Source organism: Dicentrarchus labrax, unplaced genomic scaffold (genome assembly GCF_905237075.1).
Source record: "Dicentrarchus labrax unplaced genomic scaffold, dlabrax2021, whole genome shotgun sequence".
Taxonomy (NCBI): Eukaryota; Metazoa; Chordata; class Actinopteri; family Moronidae; genus Dicentrarchus; species Dicentrarchus labrax.
The window spans coordinates 6,490,548-6,512,700 of record NW_026136718.1 but is presented as its reverse complement, the minus strand read 5'-3'; the positions used below and the strand labels follow the sequence as shown (position 1 = coordinate 6,512,700).

General features: G+C 38.5%; 1 protein-coding gene across 1 annotated transcript in view; it reads left to right on the top strand.

Moving 5' to 3' along the window:
* LOC127350463 (disks large homolog 1-like) overlaps positions 1-21,031 on the top strand; it is a 105,363-nt gene extending 84,332 nt beyond the window's left edge. Inside the window, 10 exon segments of the mRNA XM_051377143.1 lie at positions 6,949-7,131; positions 9,331-9,394; positions 11,427-11,442; positions 12,231-12,272; positions 12,746-12,796; positions 13,489-13,590; positions 14,202-14,374; positions 14,458-14,567; positions 15,665-15,756; positions 16,796-21,031. Of these exon segments, the coding sequence (XP_051233103.1) occupies positions 6,949-7,131; positions 9,331-9,394; positions 11,427-11,442; positions 12,231-12,272; positions 12,746-12,796; positions 13,489-13,590; positions 14,202-14,374; positions 14,458-14,567; positions 15,665-15,756; positions 16,796-16,902 (940 nt within the window). The 3' untranslated portion in view covers positions 16,903-21,031.
* Positions 21,032-22,153: the final 1,122 nt, after the last annotated feature.

Genomic DNA, 22,153 nt, shown 5'->3' with positions numbered 1-22,153 from the left:
AAAAGCAGCTCTAATGTCCACACTAATGATTAAATCCACTGGTTAGGCTAGAAGGAGACAAGGAAAGTTTTTAGGTTGTATCAGCCACAGTCTCTGCAAGGATTTGAAGATTTTAAGAAGTCTTTGGCTTTTTGTAGATGTGTGTTTCACTCGAAAACCATGAGCAGTCAAAGACCGAAAAGGCGGGTTGACTTTTTAGATAAGAAAAGGTTCAGGAGGGTTCAAGAACCGTTTTAATTTGTGTGTTCATTTTCAGTCTTCAGACAAAAAAGGAGCAAAATAGATTGTTAAGGAGCTAAAGATTCTAATGAGGTTTATGGTTTTACAATAATATACAATATCTGTCATTATATTATCAATGTAGATAGTAAACAAAATATGTTATAAAGGATTTTAATAAAGCTAAACTAGCTCTTGGTGGACATTGTGACAGACTGGTAACATCACCATAATGGGAAAACATTGTATTGTACTATTTTTTTGTGTTTTGTTTTATTTCTGGGCAAAAATCCCAGTAATACAAAGATCAGAGGAAACTACAGCTGACAAGTACTGTGCATGGAAGGAACATCTGACCTGAACTGTGTGCAAGTGGCCTGGAAGGAAGAGACGGCAGCAGCAGCAGCCGGGTCAGAGTCACCTTGAACTACTCTCTCACAGGCTGACTCACACTCAGAGCAGCTCTGAGGTCAATCTGTACAGGAAGCTAGAGGCCAAAGGTCACATTCAGCCCTGTGGGAGCTGTAGTCCAACAAGTGTCAGAGATTTATCAGACAGACTGCTCATCTGATTTATCCGTCTGACTGAGAAAAAAGCTGACTGACTGACTTAAACCTGCTGTTTTATTGAGTATGTGACTGAAATATGATTCTGCTTTTTATTTCATCTCTTAGAATGTGTTGAAGTCAATGTCAGTGAACCCAGACTGCTTTGTAAAAATGTTACATGACCTACTTGGCATACCCACCATTAAAAAAAAAAAATCCCTTTGTGAAATGTAGATTTAATAGAAAAATATGAGGAGACATGACATTGCAGCTGCTTGCCGTCACCCTTGTTAAATTTTTAAGTAGTCACCCATAGGCGTGATTATCATTAGCATAAATTTAATTTTGCACCCAGTGGTTTTGTTTGGTTTTGGCGAGGAGAAATGCCCTGTCCACTGCTCATTTGATTAAATCAGACGATGCCTGGGTCACGATGTTTATACATTGATTGTTTTTATATGGTGAAAAGCACTTTGAGCTACATTTGAGTTAAATGGTGCAATAATAATCAACTTGAAGTTTATTTAGCTATTATTTAGAAATGTAATTTTCTGCAAAAAGGGAGGATTATATTTATTATATATTTTCAAGAAAACTTACACTACAAACACACATATATATTTGTTTTGGTGCCATGAAAACTATAATCATTCAGAGGGTGATCGGGCTTAGAGGGCAGTTACGACATGGTTGCAGAAAAATATATTACAGAAAAATAAGCAAAATCCAATCAATGTCATGTAGAAAAAAGAATGGTTGTTTTTAGTCATTAGAATCAACACCAAAAACAACAGATTCACAGACCAGAACAAAATGAAAGTCAGCTCGTATTGAGTCTCCAGCATCAAATGTTAAAAGCTCAACAAGCTTTTTCTGCTTTAAAGCATTTTGCAGTGAGTTCCATAGAAAGAAAGCAGAGTACAAGTTCTTCTGCCTTAATTCACACCTGAACAAACAGATAATAATAAGAATAAAAGTCTACAGCTGTGCTAGCAGCTCAATGAGGTTATCTGTAGCACAGTTATGCTTTGAGTTCATACTGGCATGCTGAATGTATACAGTGCCAATGTTAACATGCCTAGGGATAATGCCAGACAAGGTGTCCATTAGCAGGAATTAATGGAAGACGTGGAGGCCAGAACCATCCGAGTATTAGTTTAGCATGTCAGCATGTTAACATTTCCTAATTAACCTTAAACAAAAAACAGATATTGACAGATATGATTCACGATTAGCGTGTGAATCATAATTTTTGCATCACTTAAAGAAACGATTAAAATCATGCGTGAAATGTGAAATTTTTGGGGGTCTATACCAAATAAACATGCTTTCTTAAATCTGGAGGACAAGATTTGTAGGCCAGGGTATCTCTGCAGCACTACAATACTTCATTACAGTGTTTTGTCACATATTTTACCCTCATCAAAACATACATACAGCAGCTCTCATATTGCTTCTATGATTTGCACTTAGCCATATTGCGCTTTCGATAATATTTCGATTAATTGTACAGCCCTAGTGGACACTGAACCACTGAAGTTGAAATTTTTCTGTACATGACTGTATGATGCAGATTCAATAAGGAAATATGCATGTGTCAAATAATTACCATGACACCTCCTTGTAAGTTAATCACTTTACATGCTGAATTTTAATGACCACGTTCCTCAAGTCTTGTCAAAATCAGGCCACGATCATTTCAAGGTTATATAGAATAATTTAGCAACCCCCCAACGGCCCATGTGATAAATCACTGTCATACGTGAAGTTCCTGTATCTGGTTACTGCCCATAAATGACCAATCAGCATCCAATATTGAAAATGGAGCGCTCAGACTGGCAACTGATTGGTCGAGGTGAGGCTGTTGGTGCGTGATAGATTGGGGGTGTGCTCTGGGCTGCTGTGTGTGTTCATGCATGTACATAGAGTATGTATGTGTGTGTGTGTTTGTGTGTGTGTGTGTAGTGGGATGTACTATCTGCATGTGTATAATGGATAAGACACAGACTAACCTTTCCTCAGAGGAAATGTCACTGACACAAGGTGACATATGTACGACTGTCCTTTGTGTGAAAGGTGGGTGTGTGTCCTCCCCTCTTCTTATTTTACACCATTTCCTTTTTTAAGCACACTGTACGGCTCAATAGCTTGGTTTTGTAATTGTAGATTCAATGTGTAAAGATCCACCTGGAAAGGCAGGGTAGCTACAAAATAATGATACAGTCCCATCCCCAAAGTCCCCCATTAAACGTCTTCACATTTGTTTTAGTTTTTTTTTATATACCCGTATCTAGCTGCTAATCTTACATTACAAGATTCATTAAAGAAAGGTTCAAGGGCCTAACAAACCTGATAATCACTCAGTTAGACCCTGCTGGCATCCCTATAGTGTATGAGTATTTGATCAATGGATTTATAACAAAACACTGAAACACTGATTAGGGTTTAAAAGCCGTATGAAGGCTTAGACTCGTCTCTCACTGGGCAGTGAAAACCTCGGCTGTACTGATCTCTGCTGCAGATATCAATTCCATTTTAAGTAAGCAAAATGCTCTGGAACATTTGCTTCTTGTAACTGAATACTGTGGTTTTAAATTGCTTCAGGGCTTTTTGAGAAAGTTGACTGAATGTGGTTTGACTTTTATACTGAGAATACATTATACTTTAATTTACAGTACGGTAACAACAAATGTTAAAGATCCCCTCCAGACTTGTATTAAGATACAAATAGTCTGCTAGGAGCAATAATGTGTGTCTGATATGTTATATCCTAAAAAGTCATCTACTCCTTTTACCTCATTAAAAAATGTCACAAAATTTCGGAATCTATGAATATATAATATAATGTAAGAATAATAATATAATATGTTTTCCTGCTGGACACAAGATGTCTCCTACTTCACTGTAAAGTGCATTCTCCTTGTATGTGCACTGGTGGATCACACTTGTTTAAGTTGCTTACTGGACCAGGTTTTGACTTGATTTTCAATGAGCTCAGACAGACTTTCCACTTTCAGCAAATTAATGTGAAAACAAACTCTGCTCATACATCATTCTGCACAGTGAAGCTCAAACATCCAACTGTAGGAACAAGAAAAAAACAACATATTTTGGAGTGGAGGGAGACTTTAATCAACACAGGATAGATAAAATAACAGTATAAAATTACTTAGTTTTCTATTTGACAGCACTATCATATGGTTGCATTCCAGTGAATTAACCTGCATATTCACCTCCAAATAAAGTGCTTATATGCAGTAATGTTATCTGAGTATTCAGGGAAAAGTTAGACTGCAGTGCAGTATGAGTATAGGTTGCCGGCTGTGCAGAAAACAACATTACCATCATATTTAATGTTGCAAATTTCCACAGCAGGCCAGTGTGTGAAATACGGCTGTTTTTGTTACAACCGGCAGTAATGAACCTGTGTTTCTTCACTCGAGTAATTTGATTTCAGAAGTTCCCACATAGGAATTAAAACGACTCCAACACTGAGAGCTGGTAATTGATTCAGAGTTATATTTATATGTGGCCTTAATAATAATACTATCCATCAGTGTAACCTGCTAGCTAAAAAATAAATTTGGGAAGTGTTGAACTCAAAATATTGCTGCTCTTATTTTTTTACTATTTGTGAAGAGACATTATGAAGGAAAGAAAGGTTATTTATACACCCACATCTGACAGCTGACCTTTATTGTATGTATGCGAGGACCCACTAATGTAAATGCAGCCATGCACCTGATGTTTGCAGTATTTCTTGGAACCCTTTTATTGTGCTATTTTAGAAACATTTCAAATTATTGCAAAAACACCTTTAATCAATATTGAGGGCAAAATTAAATTGCAATACAGTTTTGCTGCTGGCTGTGCAAACACAGCATCAATATAGTACTGTACCACATGTATATTTCCACAGGTTAACACACACTCTGGGATACGGCCAGTGTAAAATATTACACTGCAGTAATTACTGTGTTCTTTCACTCGAGTAATTCGATTTCAGATGTTCCCACACAGGAATTAAACTGGCTGTAATTCTGAGAACAGGTAATTGATTTAGAGTTACATTTACATAGATGCGGCCTTAATTATACGACACACACTATGAATCATTTTAACCTTGTAGCTGTAAAATCATTTGGGATGTGTGGAACTAATGAAATTGCTCCTGTTAGTTTTTTACTCTATGACTGATTTGAAGGAAGGAATGAAAGTAAAGGGCATCTGACAGCTGCTCTGTCATGTATGGACCTCCTAATGTAAATGTAACCCTGCACTTCATATATTCAGGATATCCTGTAACCTTTTACATACTGTCGCCTCCTGTCTGATGTCTATTTTGGAATATTTGAATTTCTTATAAATTCTTATATAATTTCTTAAGAGTAGTTCTTTCAAGGTGGTTTCTCTTCTAGCAAATCAAATAATAAACTCAACACAGCTAACTTAAGTCTCATAACTTTGTCTCTTTTAAAGACTGACCTCCGAGAAGAACGAGAGCGTCAGTTTTCAGCCCAAAACAACATGTGCTTAAAGCCCTCTGTCATCTGTAGTATAAGGGGAGCAAAGGAGGAAGTGCTCCTGTTGTAGAGTGGCAAAATATGTTATGTTGTAACAGTTTTGGAGAGCACCGACAGGTCTTTCAGAAGATGTAATTTGGAGGACTTTTTTTCCTGTAATTAGAACCAAAATAAATCAGTTGTTCCAGCAAACTGTTGAGAAATGATTATGAAATAAAATACCTGTAAAATAAACTGCTAACAAACATTTATGTAAACTCAATTTGATGTTTTCTGCGATTACATGCTAACACATCAGTTAGAAGTTTCATTTGATGGAATGATCACACAGTACAGTTTGATGTTTACAGTGAAGAAGTTTAACTACAGCAGTTTTGAAAGGTCGGGTACCACCTCAGTGAAATCCCAACTGAACTGTCGACCTTTTGGTCATAACATCACATTTCTATTACTGTCTAGTCTTGAGTCCAGCCTGATGGAGAGTCATATTTTAGCAGCTAAATATATAATGCCCACCTGTGTGGAAGTCGTTCCTTTCTCATTTTTAATCAAACATCAATAAAACATGAGCAGGTGGTTTTTGTTCTGACGTCGGGCTCTCTGCGTCTACCTCTGTCTGATTTTCTCTCTTGGTTTCTCCTTCTCTGTCTATGTTCTGTTTTATTGATGAAGGCAGTAGGGACTTTAGGGGATGCCAGTTATTTCAGCTCTACTTCCTTTGCACACACTCACACACACACACACACACACACACACACACACACACACACACAGACACACACACACACTCACACACACAAACACACACACATATTGCTGGCCTACTTTCCCGGGTCTTTTCCCTCTGGATGGGTTTGAAACTCTGTGAAACACAAATGCACACAAACAGACCGACATGTACGCAGACACATGTGTACAGTCGCACACACACACACACACACACACACACACACACACACACACACACACACACACACACACAGAGGCATGTACACACAGACAAGGTCATAAATTAATTGTGTAGGAAAGAGGTCCTCAGCTGTTTTCACTCGTATTTACTACAACCGATCTTTATTTTGAAGCATTTACTACACATGTAAAGCCGTTGTCAGTAGTTGTTGTGAGAAATGTAAATGGCATCCTGACAAAGGTTTTTTGTATTTTTTCTAAATTGATTGATTGCATATGAAATGTATCATGAATAGCATTAACAATAACATTTCTTACTGTAAAATCGGTATGGTGGTTTCATACTCATACAACAACCAGAATCAGAAATATTTGATATTTGCCTAGCAAGAGAAACGTTCAAAACAAGTAAATATGTTTTATAATAAAGTAAATATGTAAAATGTAAAATGTGCAATTGGGAACCGTTGGGTCTCTGTAAATAATTTTAAAAGGAGTACAGTCTAGACCTACTCTATTTGAAAAGTGTCCAGAGATAACTTCTGTTATGAATTGGCACTGTACAAATAAAACTGAATTGAATTGAATTGAATTGTTCACATCAAGAAGAAACTGTGCAATTTGCAAAAATAATAGCTCAAGATATGCAAAATGTCTGTCTCTCCCCCCTCCAGCAGACAGGACTGTCTCACCATCATTGTGTTTTTGACTAAATGTGTGTAATATGAAATTTCTCCATCTGCCTGCAGAGCGTTGTTTGACTACGACGGAAGTGCGTCAGATCTGACCACGCCCAATCAGGCCCTGCCGTTTCACTTCGGGGATATCCTCCATGTAAGCAGCGCTGGCGAAGAGGAGTGGTGGCCCGCCCGTCACCTCAGCCCCCCGCCTCCAAACTGCCCTGAAGTTGGAGTCATCCCCAGCCGCAGGAGGTCAGAGTTCAAAGGGTTTTTAGGGTGTAACAGTTAAGGCTTGTAACAGAATATTTTTACGGTGTGCTATTAGTACTTGAGTAAAGGCTCTGAATACTTCCTCCACCACCATTGATAACACTGCAGACATCATCATTATGTAGAATCTGCAGAATATAGGTGGTGATGGAAACTGAGCAATACCCCCCCCTTGTTTCCCAGTGGAGGAGGTGACAGACAGATGTTGATAGGTTTTTGAGGTGGGAGGGAGGAGACCATTTGAAACAAGTCTTGTTACCGTCCGTGACACTGAGAGGTGATGAGGACGGAGGGAGGGAGGGATGTGGAAAGTGATGGAGTGGAAGGAAAGAAAGTGAGAGAGTGTTAAAATGTGAATAAGAGGGATCGGAGGCAACAAGATGAGTGGGAGTGAGCGATGGCGGATGGGAATGGAACATGGGAGGGTTGGATGTAGAGATTGTCACACAGGGGTTTAGCCGGTGGGGTATTAATAGACTGAGGTGTTAGAATAGAGGCTCTGTGAGAGAACTTGGGGTGTTACAGACTGACGCATTTGGGGTAATAGAATAACTGTGTTAGGGTAAAAGACTAATTGAACTAATTATCACAAGCCGAGGTTTCCATATATGAAGTTATTAAAGAAGATATTAGAATAGCGCCATTTTTATTGGCCGTTTTACTGCCCTCTAATATCACATGTTATGTCTGGCCCCCCTCTCCCCCACTTCTCCACCGTCTCCTCTCCTCTTCTCCTCCTCCTCTTCCTCCTCTTCTGCTTCTGTTCTGCTCTCCTTTTCCTTCTACTCCTCCTCTGTCTGCTCTCCTCTCCTCCTTCTCTCTTCCCTCTTCTTTTCCTCTTCGCCTCACCTGGTCCTCATCCTCTCTTCTCCCCTCTCCTCTCGTCCCCTTCCCTCCTCCTTTCCCACACCTCTCCACCTTTCTCCTCCTGCGCCCTTCTCCTCCCCCTCCCCTCTTCCTCTTCCTCTTCAGTAAAATAACCACTGCTTTTTGCTTTGAAATTGTATTCATGTTATTTGGCATGAAGAAAAAAGAAGAGAAAGAGGAGGTGACTATAGAAACTCAGGAGTGAAAGGAAAGGAGAAACAATTTATTTGCCAATGTAGTGTGGTAAACATGAAGGTATTGTTGTGTTTTAAAGCCTTCCATCAGGGATTAAAACCAAACAATTGCCTGCCGTCGAACATCGTTACATTAGTTATTGCTGTAATTTCTGCTGTGGACCTCGAGGCTGCTGGTCTGTTTGCAGTGACTGTTGTTTGGCCGTTTACAGACATTTGGAGGCTAAAAGCTACATAATGCATAATGACTTTGTCTAAAAGCGCATCTGGCTTGTCAGCCTAAATTATAAAATGGGGCTCCAGCAGAGAAACAGGTCCCTGAACTGTGACACTGGAGATTCACCTTATTTGAAATTCTGGTGTTGAATATGATCACCAGCAGGAAATGGCCCTGCACAGGAAGTGACAAATCTAAATTTAAACTTAGCAGACAAAACTGTCTCCTTAGCAGGAGCAAGCAGAGAGAATGTCTTTTCTACCATATGGCAGAAGTATTTTGGTCCTGTCTCACTCTCTCAACCCTTTGCATCTGTTATAAAGTAAGAACAACCCATTCGGATTAGTGGATATTTACGAGCTATCTGTTCTTTACTGTTGAGTTACATCATATCTGGATATTAGAGACCTCGTAGTGCTCCTTATAGACAGATCCAAATGTAGTAAGCTGCAAAATTACCTTTTAAATATGAAAAGATCTGACACACTGACTGTGAGATCAAAGTAGTTCTGCAGTTTAAACGTTGCCAAATGTTTTAAGATCATTATTCTGTGATTGGTCTTCCAGCTATAAGAGGAGATCCGAAGGAAAAATCTCTCTGCAAATAGGGTTCACATTCGCCTGGTTACACCCCTATTGTTTACTGTTGTGTTTCACAGGCCTAGAGCACAGTAATCTGACTAATGAAACTAACAATGAATGCAATGAAGCAATAAATAATGTCTGATGTGCCTGACAAACCGACACATAAACACAGATTCAAACAGAGGGGATAGGGAGTAAATTCAGCCAGCTACATTTCTTTGTATTTGCTTCTATCTATACTCAGTTGTTTGTGTTGTTTCTGTCCTCTCTCAGTGCTTCTCTTCATGTATTTTTTTTTCCTGTCCTTACATCTCACAGGGCAGAGAAGAAGGAGAGGTCGCGGTTAAAGACAGTCAGAGTGACGAGGTCTCAGGACAGATCGGTGAGTAGCAACCTGGTTTTTAAACCTTAAAATTAGGTCCAAGTTTTCCTTTTTCATCCATGACATTAAGACTAAAGGTTGTTGGTGACAGATTAAACAGATTACATCTTTTTTAAGAGTGTGCTCTTATTCCCTCATTCACACATTCTTGAAAAACAGGTGTTTATAAGTAAATATTGGCAAATTAATATCAAATAATTAAAGTGGTGAACCGTTAAAATAGCCACGGGGTGAGTACTGTTCTCTTGCAGTAAAACATTATGCGTTGTCTCAAAACACACCCTCAAGACACTTCTAACAACATAAAACATGAACGCCATATGCAACCCTTAATAATAGATCCCCAGCTCACAGGTGACAACTGGAATGAGAATGTGTTGAGGTGCTGTTAAAACAGGCGCAGAAGGAGGTTTGACTTTGTGTCGTGCTGAAGAAAGTGTTTTTCACCTGTCAAGTAATGATATATAACCGTGATGTTAACAAAGTAGCAGAAACAATACTTCCACACAGATTTATTAATAGGGGTCATTTCTCATCTAAACTGTCTTTTAATATGAGAGCATGACAACTAAATATGTGGGAAATTAATTCAGAAGATAAAGTGTATTTGATTAGTTTGGTAAAGGCAAGGCAACGTTGCTTGTAAAGCACATTTCATATGTAGATTACTGTTTTATGTAAGCCACTAACAGAATAAGATAGCATAGTGTAAAGTAAAGAACATAAAATATATAGTGCAGATCTAAAAGCAGCTCTTAAAGTAAATTAAGACCAATGGCAGAGATGTGTTTTTATCACTTATCTTAAAGTTTTAAATGTTGAGTTAAGTCTCTCGGAAGTTTGCTTCAGATACATCCCGTTCAGCGCAGTAGCTAAATCACCTTTATCATGTTCCCGGAACAATAAGCTGAGTCGGCAGAACTGAGATGTCTATTGTACAATGTCAACCTGGATCAAATGCTGTAGCTGTACAGAGGGGCATTACAGACTGGAGGTATAGTGGAGGTACAATGACACTTTTGAAGTTTTTAAATTATATAATATTTTATTATGCCAGTGTAGTGACCTTAACTTGAGCATCAGAAGTCTGAACGAGCTAATATAGAGAGACCTAGAGATAAAGGTAAATAACTGTTAGTGTCGTACTGATTCTGGTTATTGCTCTCTCTTATTACATTAGTCACTTTGTTGACTATGAAATAATACGATTAAAAATTATTATATATAAAAATATTCAGAAATATGCTTTGGTCTTAAATTAGCTCTAGATTTTCTAGATAAAATACCATTCTGTTTGTCAGCTTTCATCTACAGAGCAACAGGAACTCTGAAGAAACAATTTGACTGCTTTGGAGTTAAATCAACAAATTTACAAGTAGAAGAGCTCATATGACAATAAGTTAAGTAACTCGCAGCCACGCCTCGTGTTGCTAGGAAAAAGTTTATGCAGATTCACTATTAATTAAAGACTAATTAAAAGTACATAAACTAGCTTTTTGTTCCTTTGATATTTGTGACTCAGAAAGGTGCAGTCTGAGTTCACAGGCGAGGCGAGGACGTGACTTCAATCACACTTCACACAGCGTGGTGATGTGAGCTGACACGCAAGTCTAACACAGGCTATTGATATCACTGTGTTGTCGGCTCGCTCTCTGTTTTCCTCACACTATGTGAATCAGCAACTCCGCAATCAGCAACTCTGCACGGTGAAGAGCTGATAATTAAAAATTATCACGCACACACACACACACACACACACACACACACACACACACACACACGCACACACACACACACACACACACACACTCTATATCCCTTGGCTCCGTGCTTTGAGAAAGACTGCAAATTAGTCTTGCTCACTCAAACTGTGTGTGTGTGTGTGTGTGTGTGTGTGTGTGTGTGTGTGTGTGTGTGTGTGTGGAGAACCCAAGTGGTTTCAAATAGGGCTTCTGCTGATAACAGTCAAGATACTGTTATGATCATCTACAGTATGATGATTAATGCTCTCTCTCTCCCTGTCTCTCTGCAGGATCAGGATGATAAAGGTAGGTGTTCTCTCCATCAGTGACACCTGCTGGTCAGTATATGTAACGTCAGCTCCTTAGCAAACTGGACTCACACTACTGCACCGTTCACCTCCAGCCTTATCTTACCTCTAAGATCGTCCTTCACCATGGAGGAGGAGGAGGAGGAGGAGGAGGAGGAGGATGTATGGTGAAGGACTGAAAAGTTTGAATTCATACAGTTTGAATCCAGCAACCAGAAGCTGTGTTAATATTCAAAGTGGTAACTTTCAGAAAAACTCTATAATAGAATACAAAAAACTAATTTATTTATGTAAAAGCAGCAATAGCACAGCTCAGTTCAAGTAAAATGACATATTATATCAACTTTTTGGAGGTGCAATACTAAAACGCTTAAGTCTTTCCACTTTATGTACACAAGGAAAATAGAATATTTCAAAGCCAGTTTGTCAGATGAAACCTCTGGACTTTGTTGTGTCTTTCCTAATGTAATAAAGTAGACATTTTAAAGGAAGCAGTTAATTATTTTGTCTTTTGGAGGCTGTAGTGATCAGGTGTCCACATCCCTCTGACTGTGTCCTGTAGGTTTTGTAGGTATTGTATGATGCATGCTGGCTGAGATAGAATGGGATAAGTGAATATAGAAAATGGATGAGATGTTACTGCGTGGCTGATGGTTTCTGTTATAAATATGAATGTTTGTCATTGGGCGAGCGACATACAAAGGATGTAAGTCTGTGTATGTTTGTCTGTTTTTATGTGTTTGTATGTGTGTGTGTTGCTGACTCTGACCTGTCTTGTCCTTCCAGAGCTGGTAACCTCTGGCACCAGCGATAGTGAAAGTTGTTCCTGTAAGTCTAGACCCTCCTCTCTCTCTTTCTCTTTCTCTCTCTCTCTCTCTCTCTCTCTCTCTCTCTCTCTCTCTCTCCCTTCTTTGCTTGTTCTTATTCAGTTTATATTTTATTTTGAAACCTCAGCCACTTTATGTTGCTGCTGGTTTGTCTGTGTGTTTCTCTGTGTGCGCTTGTAGGTTTGTCATGCATACATGCACATGTCTATTTCTGTGTTGTGATTATTGTGTTCTTATGTGCATGTGAGTGTTTGTGTGTGTGTGTGTGTGTGTGTGTGTGTGTGTGTGTGTGTGTGTGTGTTTGTCTTTGTGTGTGTGTGCGTGTGTGTGTGTGGGCAAGATACCTTTATCTTCTTCCAGAGCTGTTGAAGAAGTTTAGTCCAGAAGTAGAAAAGGGTTAGAGTGTGTTTTGTTGTCAATAATCCCATCCACTGCGCATCTAAATGTGTCCATCATTTCTGTTTGTCCAATCAGCTGGCCAGGAGGAGACCCTCCTCACATACCAACCTGTCATGCAGCAGGAAGGTTAGTGCTCAACTTCACAGCATCCTTTTATTTTATTTTATCAAGGTTCATTTGTTTTCTTTTTATATTATTCAGTCTTGGGAAGTTTGATTACTGAAGTCAGTCAACAGCATATACACAAAATACCTCTTTTTCATGTATAAAGTAAAACTCTTCAGTTCATTTGTGCAAATGTACCTTCAGTTTTTATACAGAAAACTAACCAGTTTAGAAGTTAAAGCCCACTGAAGAAGAATCGGGTCAAGCTGATAAAGAATATATAAAATAATCTCAGACTGTTGGATTATTTTTCACAACCTTGAACCTGCATTATTTGATGTTTTGGCCACTTGGGGGCAACAGAAACCAGCTCTAAACACAACACTGACATATTATCACCTTATACAATTTTTAAGGATAACATGTAAGCAACCACATGTCAGTTTACACATCTGGCAGACATGAAGCAATATTAACATTTATTTGAAGTTGTGTTTCCGTCCACCTGATGAATTGTTTGAATATTAACTCCTTATAGTTTGATTGTCTTTTATTCTGGGTCATTTGACTTTTGGTTAATATATACAAAAATACAAGGAGAAATGTTTAAGGCTTAATTAGTTTTTATTTTCACATTTTGGCTTTTGCTTAACTCAACTTACTGTGTGTCTTTGTGTGCGTTTATCAACCTGGTTCTCTTTGTCATATTCCAGTTAATTACACACGGCCAGTCATCGTGCTCGGACCAATGAAAGATCGGGTCAACGATGATCTCATCTCCGAGTTCCCTGACAAGTTTTGCTCCTGCGTCCCACGTGAGTGTCTTAACTTTGTGATGAACTTCAGCGACCCCTAAAATAATACTAAAGTTTGCAGACACATTATAAAAAACTAAAATATCTCACAGGAGGTTGATGTTTAGCATCTTTAGCTTTTCAGCTAAGCACCAACATATTAACTGGAGATGAACAGCTTCTGTACTTTTACCCTTTCTCACTGTTCTTAGACAGTTTGAAAATGAAAGCTATTAAAACAGGAACCAGAAAGAAAGTAAAAGATAAAATCAATGAATAAATTAAATCAGTCTATCATGTTTTATAGTTTCTTTCAAGTTTAAATCCTCAAACATATTTTGCCTTAAAAGTTTCTTTTACCCAATCTTCTAAGAAGTCAGATGTCAGACTACCATCTTGATTTAATCATATCGACTATTAGTTTGTTTTTTTTCTGCAGTATATTTGTAGTAAATAAATAAGATGTACTTGGATATAGAGTGAGACATAGGATACAAGTATATAGCATCTACTAAATACCATAACATTTAAAGCCTAAGCTAGTTTTAGAAACATTCACGCATTATAAAACAGCACATGAAAAATGAGCAATACAGTGAAAATTAATCTGTGTAAAAATCTATGATCCTCAGATACAACGCGGCCACGACGAGACTACGAGGTGGACGGCAGAGATTATCACTTCATGTCCTCCAGAGAGCTCATGGAGCGAGAGATCCAGGAACACAAGTTCATAGAGGCTGGACAGTATAACAACCATCTGTATGGAACCAGCATACAGTCTGTCAAAGAAGTCGCTGACAAGGTAAGTTCATAGAGAGAGAATGAGACTACAAGGATGAATACAAGGAGACAGGAAGCAGAAACAACTCTCTGTCTCTCTCCCAGGGTAAACACTGTATACTGGATGTATCAGGAAACGCGATAAAGCGTCTCCACATGGCAGGCCTACATCCTATCGCTATCTTCATTAGACCACGCAATGTCGACAACATCCTGTAAGTAAATATTAATAGCACCATCATAACATATAAATCTCTTCTTAAAACTTTTCTTTTTGTGCAAGCTTTTGAGAATATCTTATTGAGATAGATTTTTATTTGTAATGTTTTTATTCTTATTTATTTGTTCTTATTCACGCTATAGCCTAGTTCTATTAATTCAATACTCATGTTCCTTATTGTCATTTTATCTACCTTGCTTTGTTTTAATGTTCTTCCTTTGTACAGCGCTCTGTAATAGTGTTAAGAAAAATGCTATTTAAATAAGGTTTATTATTATTATCAAAACATTGTGTATTTGAGCTAAACAATCCCAGTGTTTTTTCCTGCTTCCCGTTATGTACCTATGAAATTCTCTTATTATCTTCCAATATAGTACAACAATAGTTGGAGTCAAGAGTTATAATAATACTAATAATTATAATAACTGTACTTATATTAGGGCTGCAGGATTATGGCCAAAATGATAATCACAATTATTTTGATCAATATTTCACACAATCACACAATAAAAGTATCCAGGCTGCAGCTGCAGGGTGTGCGTGCAGCAACTGGACAGCTCCCCAACAGTGAAACTGTAACATCTCGATCCCCCGTGGTGGCTGGCTGTTAGTTTAAGAAGTTTGATTTGATATGCAGTAGAGTTTTCTGAAACTGAATTGAGCACACATTTTAAACGCAATGTCGTAGACGATCACATTCATTTAATTTTGGTAAGCCAAAAAATCGTGATCGCGATTAATATCCGATTAATTGTGCAGCCCTAATTTATATAGCACCTTTAAAAACAGAGTTTATAAAGTGTTAGACAAACAAAGCAAAAAACAGGATAACAAGAAGACAATATAACAACCTGGCACTAAGGCCAATCAAAGGCAAGACAGAAAAAAGAACTAGAAGATAAAAACATGGTAGAGGGAAGACGATGATGATGAACGATAAAGACCACAGTGTGTTGGTGTAATAAAAGTAAATTATCATCACGCATTTGACTGCTGTCCAGAGAGGTTGCTGAGGGTTTAGTGTCATGAAAATGAGGTTTTACATTCTTGTTCTGTACCTTGATATATTGAATCTCTTGTCTGCCTCTGCAGAGAGATGAACAAGCGTTTCACCGAGGAGCAGGCGAGGAAGACCTTCGACCGAGCCGTCAAACTGGAGCAGGAGTTCACTGAGTACTTTACCGGTTAGTTACTGCCACACAGACACACATAAACACGAGCTGCTGTTTCCTTCCCACATGCGTCCGAACTCATTAATGATCTGTGAATTTTCTGTGACGACTTCACATTGGAACAGGAGTCACAGTCAGTTTTCCATGATAGACAGTCTGGGAATTTAACAGCTCAGCACCAAGAAAGAGTCAGAGAGAATAGGCCACCAAATACTAAAGAAATGGTTTGACATCTTGGGAAGTGAGCTTTCTTTCTTTCCTTCTTTCCAAGAGTGAGATAAGATTGATACCACTCTTATGCATATGCTTTTTTTAAAAAATTGAAAAAAGAAAAAATTAACCCCCCCTATATAGGATAAATACTGAAAGCAGGGGGACACAGTTAGCCTGGCTGTCTCAAAAATCCTTTTTTTTTTAAACTTTCATCAGATTTTTTGGATAACTTCTTCTAAAACTTTACAAAACATTTTACATTATTTTGTCTACCGAGTAAGCAAACATGATGTCACGTGTTAATTAGTGAGTTTTTGAGGTGTCGGTAGGCATGTGATTAACCCACCTCCCTGCTGTAGCTCACAGACATTCGAGTAGTATCGATCCTCTCACCTAACTGTGGGCAAGAAAGAATAATTGTAGTTCCCAAAATGCTGAAACATTCCTTTAACAAAAGCATTAAAACAAAGATTGCAATGTCCCTACGTGTAACTGTTTTATGTAAAGTGAACAACAAGTCGTCCACAAAAAAAAGTGGTACATTACATCCTCACACACAAGACTTTATGTTTGGTTTAAACATGGCTGTACTCCATGTAGTAGGCCATGTGTTAAATCCAAATGAACACACTCAAATACACGGACGTTGACCTTTAAAGGTTACTCCTCCTTTAATGGAGATTTTAATTATAGTTCCTGTTTGCACACACACACACACACACTGGTAATATGTTTTAGTAAATGCTCTTTGGTGGAAATCTTTTGGATATCAATCTCTCTCTTTCTGTCTGTCTGTCTGTCTGTCTGTCTGTCTGTCTGTCTGTCTGTCTGTCTGCAGCTATAGTCCAGGGCTCGTCTCTAGAGGAAGTGTATTCGCAGGTGAAGCAGGTCATTGAGGAGCAGTCTGGTCCTTACATCTGGGTGCCCACCAAGGAGCGACTCTGAATAAACACACACATACTACATGATCACACACATCACTCTTTCAACACTTCATACTTCTCTCAATTTTCTATTATCAGCCTGCTTCCTTTCTCTCTCTCTTTCTTACACACACACACACACACCACTACAGTATACACACACACCCACACACACGCACACACATTTACACAAGCACATACAGTCGGATGAGGCTGGGACTATCTGGGACTGCTACTTCCCGAAGTGGGAGGAGCTAAAGTCTGTCCAGCAGCCTATTGGTGGATCTTCCTACAGCTCGGTTCCTTAATGTTTAAGGAGGTGGTTCAAATCAAGGCGACATGTACCATTATCTGATTTGATTTCATTATTGTTCTTCTTATTGTTGTTGTCGTTGTTGTTTTCATATTAACGAAGGGTAATGCATTCATGTATGGGTTTGTAATGATAATATTGTCACCAAGAGGCAGACTTTTGCACGCTGTAGCTTTAAAAGCATGTTTTTGGGACAAAATCTTGATCTCCTTCCCTGTCTGTCTGTCTGTCTATCTGTCTGTCTTTCCTCATGGCACTGCTCCTGTTTAGAGCTTTTCCCCCTTCCTGTCTTTTTTCTGTCTTTCTCTCATATCCCATCGCTTCCTCCTCTTTTTCCTCTTCAGACTGTCTACAAACTTTGAATATGAGGTGAAAACTTTTATAATGCGCCCCAGCATTTTGGTGTCAAGGGCCAAAATGGAACTATAGTACAATTACTGTTTAGAGATGTAGCAAGAAAATAATCCTAAGCATAAGACACTTGATATTAACAACCAGAAATTCAAAGGTTAAATAGCAAATTTAATTAAAGATTGCTTTAAAATAGATAAAGTATGGGGTACTCTGGGCCAAAAATAAATTGAGTAAATAGCCCTCATAATTGTTTTAGAGCCCATTTGAAAGCCTGGGTCCATATTTGTCAAATTTCTGACAATTATTAAGAACAACCTCAGTAGCCAAAAAAAGAATTGCTTAGGACGCATTTATCAACCGTGTCACTCCTGCTTACATCAAACTTTAAGAGCAGCTTTCAAGTGATCACATCATGATTAATGACACGTATGCTCAGAGTAGGAGCAGCCAATCAGAGGCAAGGCTTCGCTGAACATTGTTTTAAAAAATGCTTACGTTTCACTCAGCAATATTTTGCTCTGTAAAAACATCAAACGTCATTTTAATTTTTAAAAAGTTCATTTTATTAGTATGAAATCCTCCAGAAGAAATCTGATATATTTATGATATATAAATATACAGATAAAAACCAAACTGGAGCAGGAAAGAAATGCTGCTGTTGGTTGATAACTTACACCAGAGATAACAGGTACTATGTGCAGATAATGAAGATGTATGGAAAGTGAGTGCAAACAAAACCAACGACAGCTTCACTGTTGTTGTTTGCACCCTGATCAACACACAAAGAAGAAAAGGTGGTATAAAATCCTATTAAATCTTCTACTAACATACAAATAACCTGTTTTGAATTTAACATATTGCTTCAGCTATGACCCAATATGTTCCTCTAAAACATTAAAATTTGAAGTATTTGATCAATAGCTTTCATTTTTAAGGCTAGTCTGAGTAAAAGTGAAGGATTTTTGCTTACAATTTGGTAAATACAGGCCCAGATCCTCAAATTTAAAAAGATTAATACCCATCTCCATCCCACAAGGGCTTCTCTGCCTCCCCTTCCTCCTCCCCCTCTCTGTCTCATGCCTTTATCTCTCTCCTCCTCCCCTTCTCCACATTCACAGTGTGACATTGGTTGAGCACTCCAGCATTAAACTGTGTATCATCTTCTTCATCAACAGTATCATCACGATCATAATCATCAGCATCATCGTTATAACTTTCCTTCTTACTGTAGTTGCACTAATGACGGCTGGTTTCTTAAAAGCATCTTAGCGTGACAGGAATGATACCATCCCAGTGTTTCCGGTATTTGGATGTGTGATACACTCACTTTTCTTTCTGCTGTCGGTGGTGACTATGCTGGTTTGAAAGAGATAAAGAGGTCAGGGAACACTTTTTGGTTTTTGCAGTTTTCTCATTTGCTGTACGTCTTGCTATTGTTGCGTAGTTAAAGACATCAGTCTGTCAGCACTAACTAGTCAACTGCATTAGCTCTTCTGGCAGCAGGTGTCTGCAGTTATAGGTTTGAGCTTTCAGTCCCAGTGTGCATAAATAACACCTGAAACTATAGCACCATTTGTGACCTCTGCACTCCATAGGTTACTCCATGATACGGGCACACGGTGGACAATCAAAGTGTTACATTTTTACCTGTTATCCAGCAATGGGTTGTATCTTCAAGGGTATTTAAATCATCCCATAGATGTCAACACTCTGCCCAGAAAGATAAAATGTTTAACCAACGTCTAAATCCACCACTGCCGTGGCCTCCACAGTGGACTTGACCACAGACTTTAAAACAGTGAATTTCCATAACAATATTTTATTCTGAAGCACTGTTTCCAGTTCTATAGGTGCTACAACAGGCAACTTTAATGTACAAGTAGCCTTTTGATGCTGGCTTTGTCAGTCGTGTGACCCTCTCTTTGCACATCTGTTCTCTGCAGCGGTTTTTCCAGAGTCTCTGCTGCTCGTAATGTGGCAGAGACTAAGGAGAAGCTAACTCTCTTAACAACAAGTGAACACACGTCACAAAATATATTAAACTTTACTCCTACTGAACACATAAAAGAAAATAGATAAAATGCTCACTATGTTGTATGGTGTAGAGCACAGACAGAGGTTGAAACCTAGCTTGAAAACAACTTTTCTTCTGGCACTGCAGCTGTTTCACTGTTTTTATCAGGCCAATTTACATGTTGTGTTAAATAGTTTTAGTAGCTTTAATCGTGCTATGGAGCAATGTTTTATTTATAGTGCATGAGCATGAGGGCATCCACGGGCAGCATTATTCACATCTTGCCATTGGTTTCACACTACGCCGCTGAAAGGCAGTTTTGGCAAGAACAGCAGTGAATGTAACTTTTGATTGTTTACAAAGACATCCGTCACAGTCTGTGGAAATAAACCATTTTAATGTTGGTTTAGCATCGGGCAAACATTTTATAGTCGACATCTGTGAGATCACAAAAATATATTTGGTGACACAACCCTCTGCTGGGGTAGGAGGTAAAAAATAACGATTTGGCTTGTCCCTTAAAGCAACTATAATCAATATTTTTATAATAGTAACGTGTCAAATGACAATGTGAAAACAATGTGACAATGTGAAAGGGGTTGCTCTTAGTGATGAATTTACAGAGAATAATCATCTGAATCTGCAGCTCCCCTCAGAGCTTCACAGCGAGTTTCAGTTCATTGTTTATCTGTCTGGCTGCAGCGTTACTGTTCTGGGTCACTCTCACTGCTCTCATAGCATCGTTTCTGTAAAAAAAAGCTCTAAAACCCCACTGTACATGACCTGCTTAGCTGCAAATGGCAGACAGACACAGTTAGAGACTCCCTGGTGAACATAGTTGAGCGTTTAGCAGCTAAAGAGCCAGATATTTCCCTCAGGAGATGGACACCAAAAACAGAGCTATAAAAGAGAGTGAAGTCACAAATGGGGCTAACCCGAAACATGACAATAATCTCTGTTGTGAAGCAGAACACTTGAAATACCAAGATGCTTTTGGTAACACAGCCCCTATATGGACCTTGTCAGCCATCCACTTCCCATCTCCACCTTCAACCCCCGAGGCGACTCCTCCATGCTGACTGGAGACCAGAGACATGCAGAATGGCCGTTCTGTCAACAGAGTAGCTCTTAAAACCCAAATAATAAGTAGTTTTGACCACATGTGTTTTGAAAGCTTTAATATTTCCTCACAGAATGTTCAGATAAATTATTACTTTCCGTCTGTAATCCTCTATGAATCCAGTGAACCCGTGGTGTCGTCAGTTGACAGAACTGGACTCTCTGTAAGACTCTGGCTGTGTGTTTTAGCCAGGGGACCATGCCACTGTCTGTTAGAGTAAAGCACCGATGCAAAGAATCTATTACAGAGATGGATCTATATCTAACATATTATAATATTTATCCCTGCTCTAACTGCCTATTTTGGTACAAAAAAAAATAAAAGTCTTTATTGAGATTTACTGAAACTGACTGATGACCGGCAATGATTATTCTTTTTTTGTGTTGTGGGAATGTGTATGAATGTGAATATGATATAATAACATTTAAATATGAATATTATTTACTTTACTGCAGGTTTTTCTCTATTGATCTGTCTAATGTGGTTTTTCAGAGACACACAGCTTCTTGTCTGGGATGGTGAAGCATCTGCTGACCCTAATGACTAAAAAGATTCCACTTTATGAACCAAAATAAAGACATAATCAGTAAACACAATCATAGTTCTAAACCACAGCGGTTACAAATACAGTAGAAGCACAAGCGCAGTCAACCACATTTCATTTGAAGGATGAACAACAGTCAACAACAACAACAACAGCAGCCCTAGTGACTCGGAGGCTGTGAGCTAAATGCTTATCATATATCAATATCTTCCCAGTGTGAGATTTTAAATGTAAAGTTGATTTGAATGCATTGAATACACATTTTATACCAGATTATGGGTCTACATGCTAAACCAGGATACAATGCTAACAAGTTTAAAAGTACTCAGTGATGTTTCCATACATAGAGTGTTATTTGCTCCATTACAAACCTAAAAACTTTTAACAACTGATGCTGCAAATACAATGGAACTACAATCATAGTAAAGCGTAAAGAAATCATTGAAGTTAAGTTTTAATTCTAAGAATGATCTGCCAGTTTGATGTTTGAATATAGTTTATGAAACTTCTCAGCTACTAAATAGAGGTCAGCAACATTTCAGAAAGTACACCTGTATAACATATCCCAAACAGAGATTGCAGACAGCTGACTAAAGTACATAATAGCAAATTAAAAGCATATTTACACTGAGGATTACCTTCATTACCAGTGTCTTATATAGCAAGTTTGTGAAACCCTGTTAGCAGCACCTAGAGGGTGCTGTGTTCCTTGTATACTATGTCTTTTCCTGCATAAACGACGTCATCAGTGTGAACAAGTGTCATATTTCACACACATTAACACACTCGTCCCCCTGTTTTACAGACATAGTGTTTCTCTTCCACACAAACAGCATCTTTCTGTTTCTCTCACTCCCTCTCACAGTTGCTCTAGTTAATCAGTCACAGTGTGCTGCAGCAGAGCCAACGGGTTGTTGGTAAGTTTATG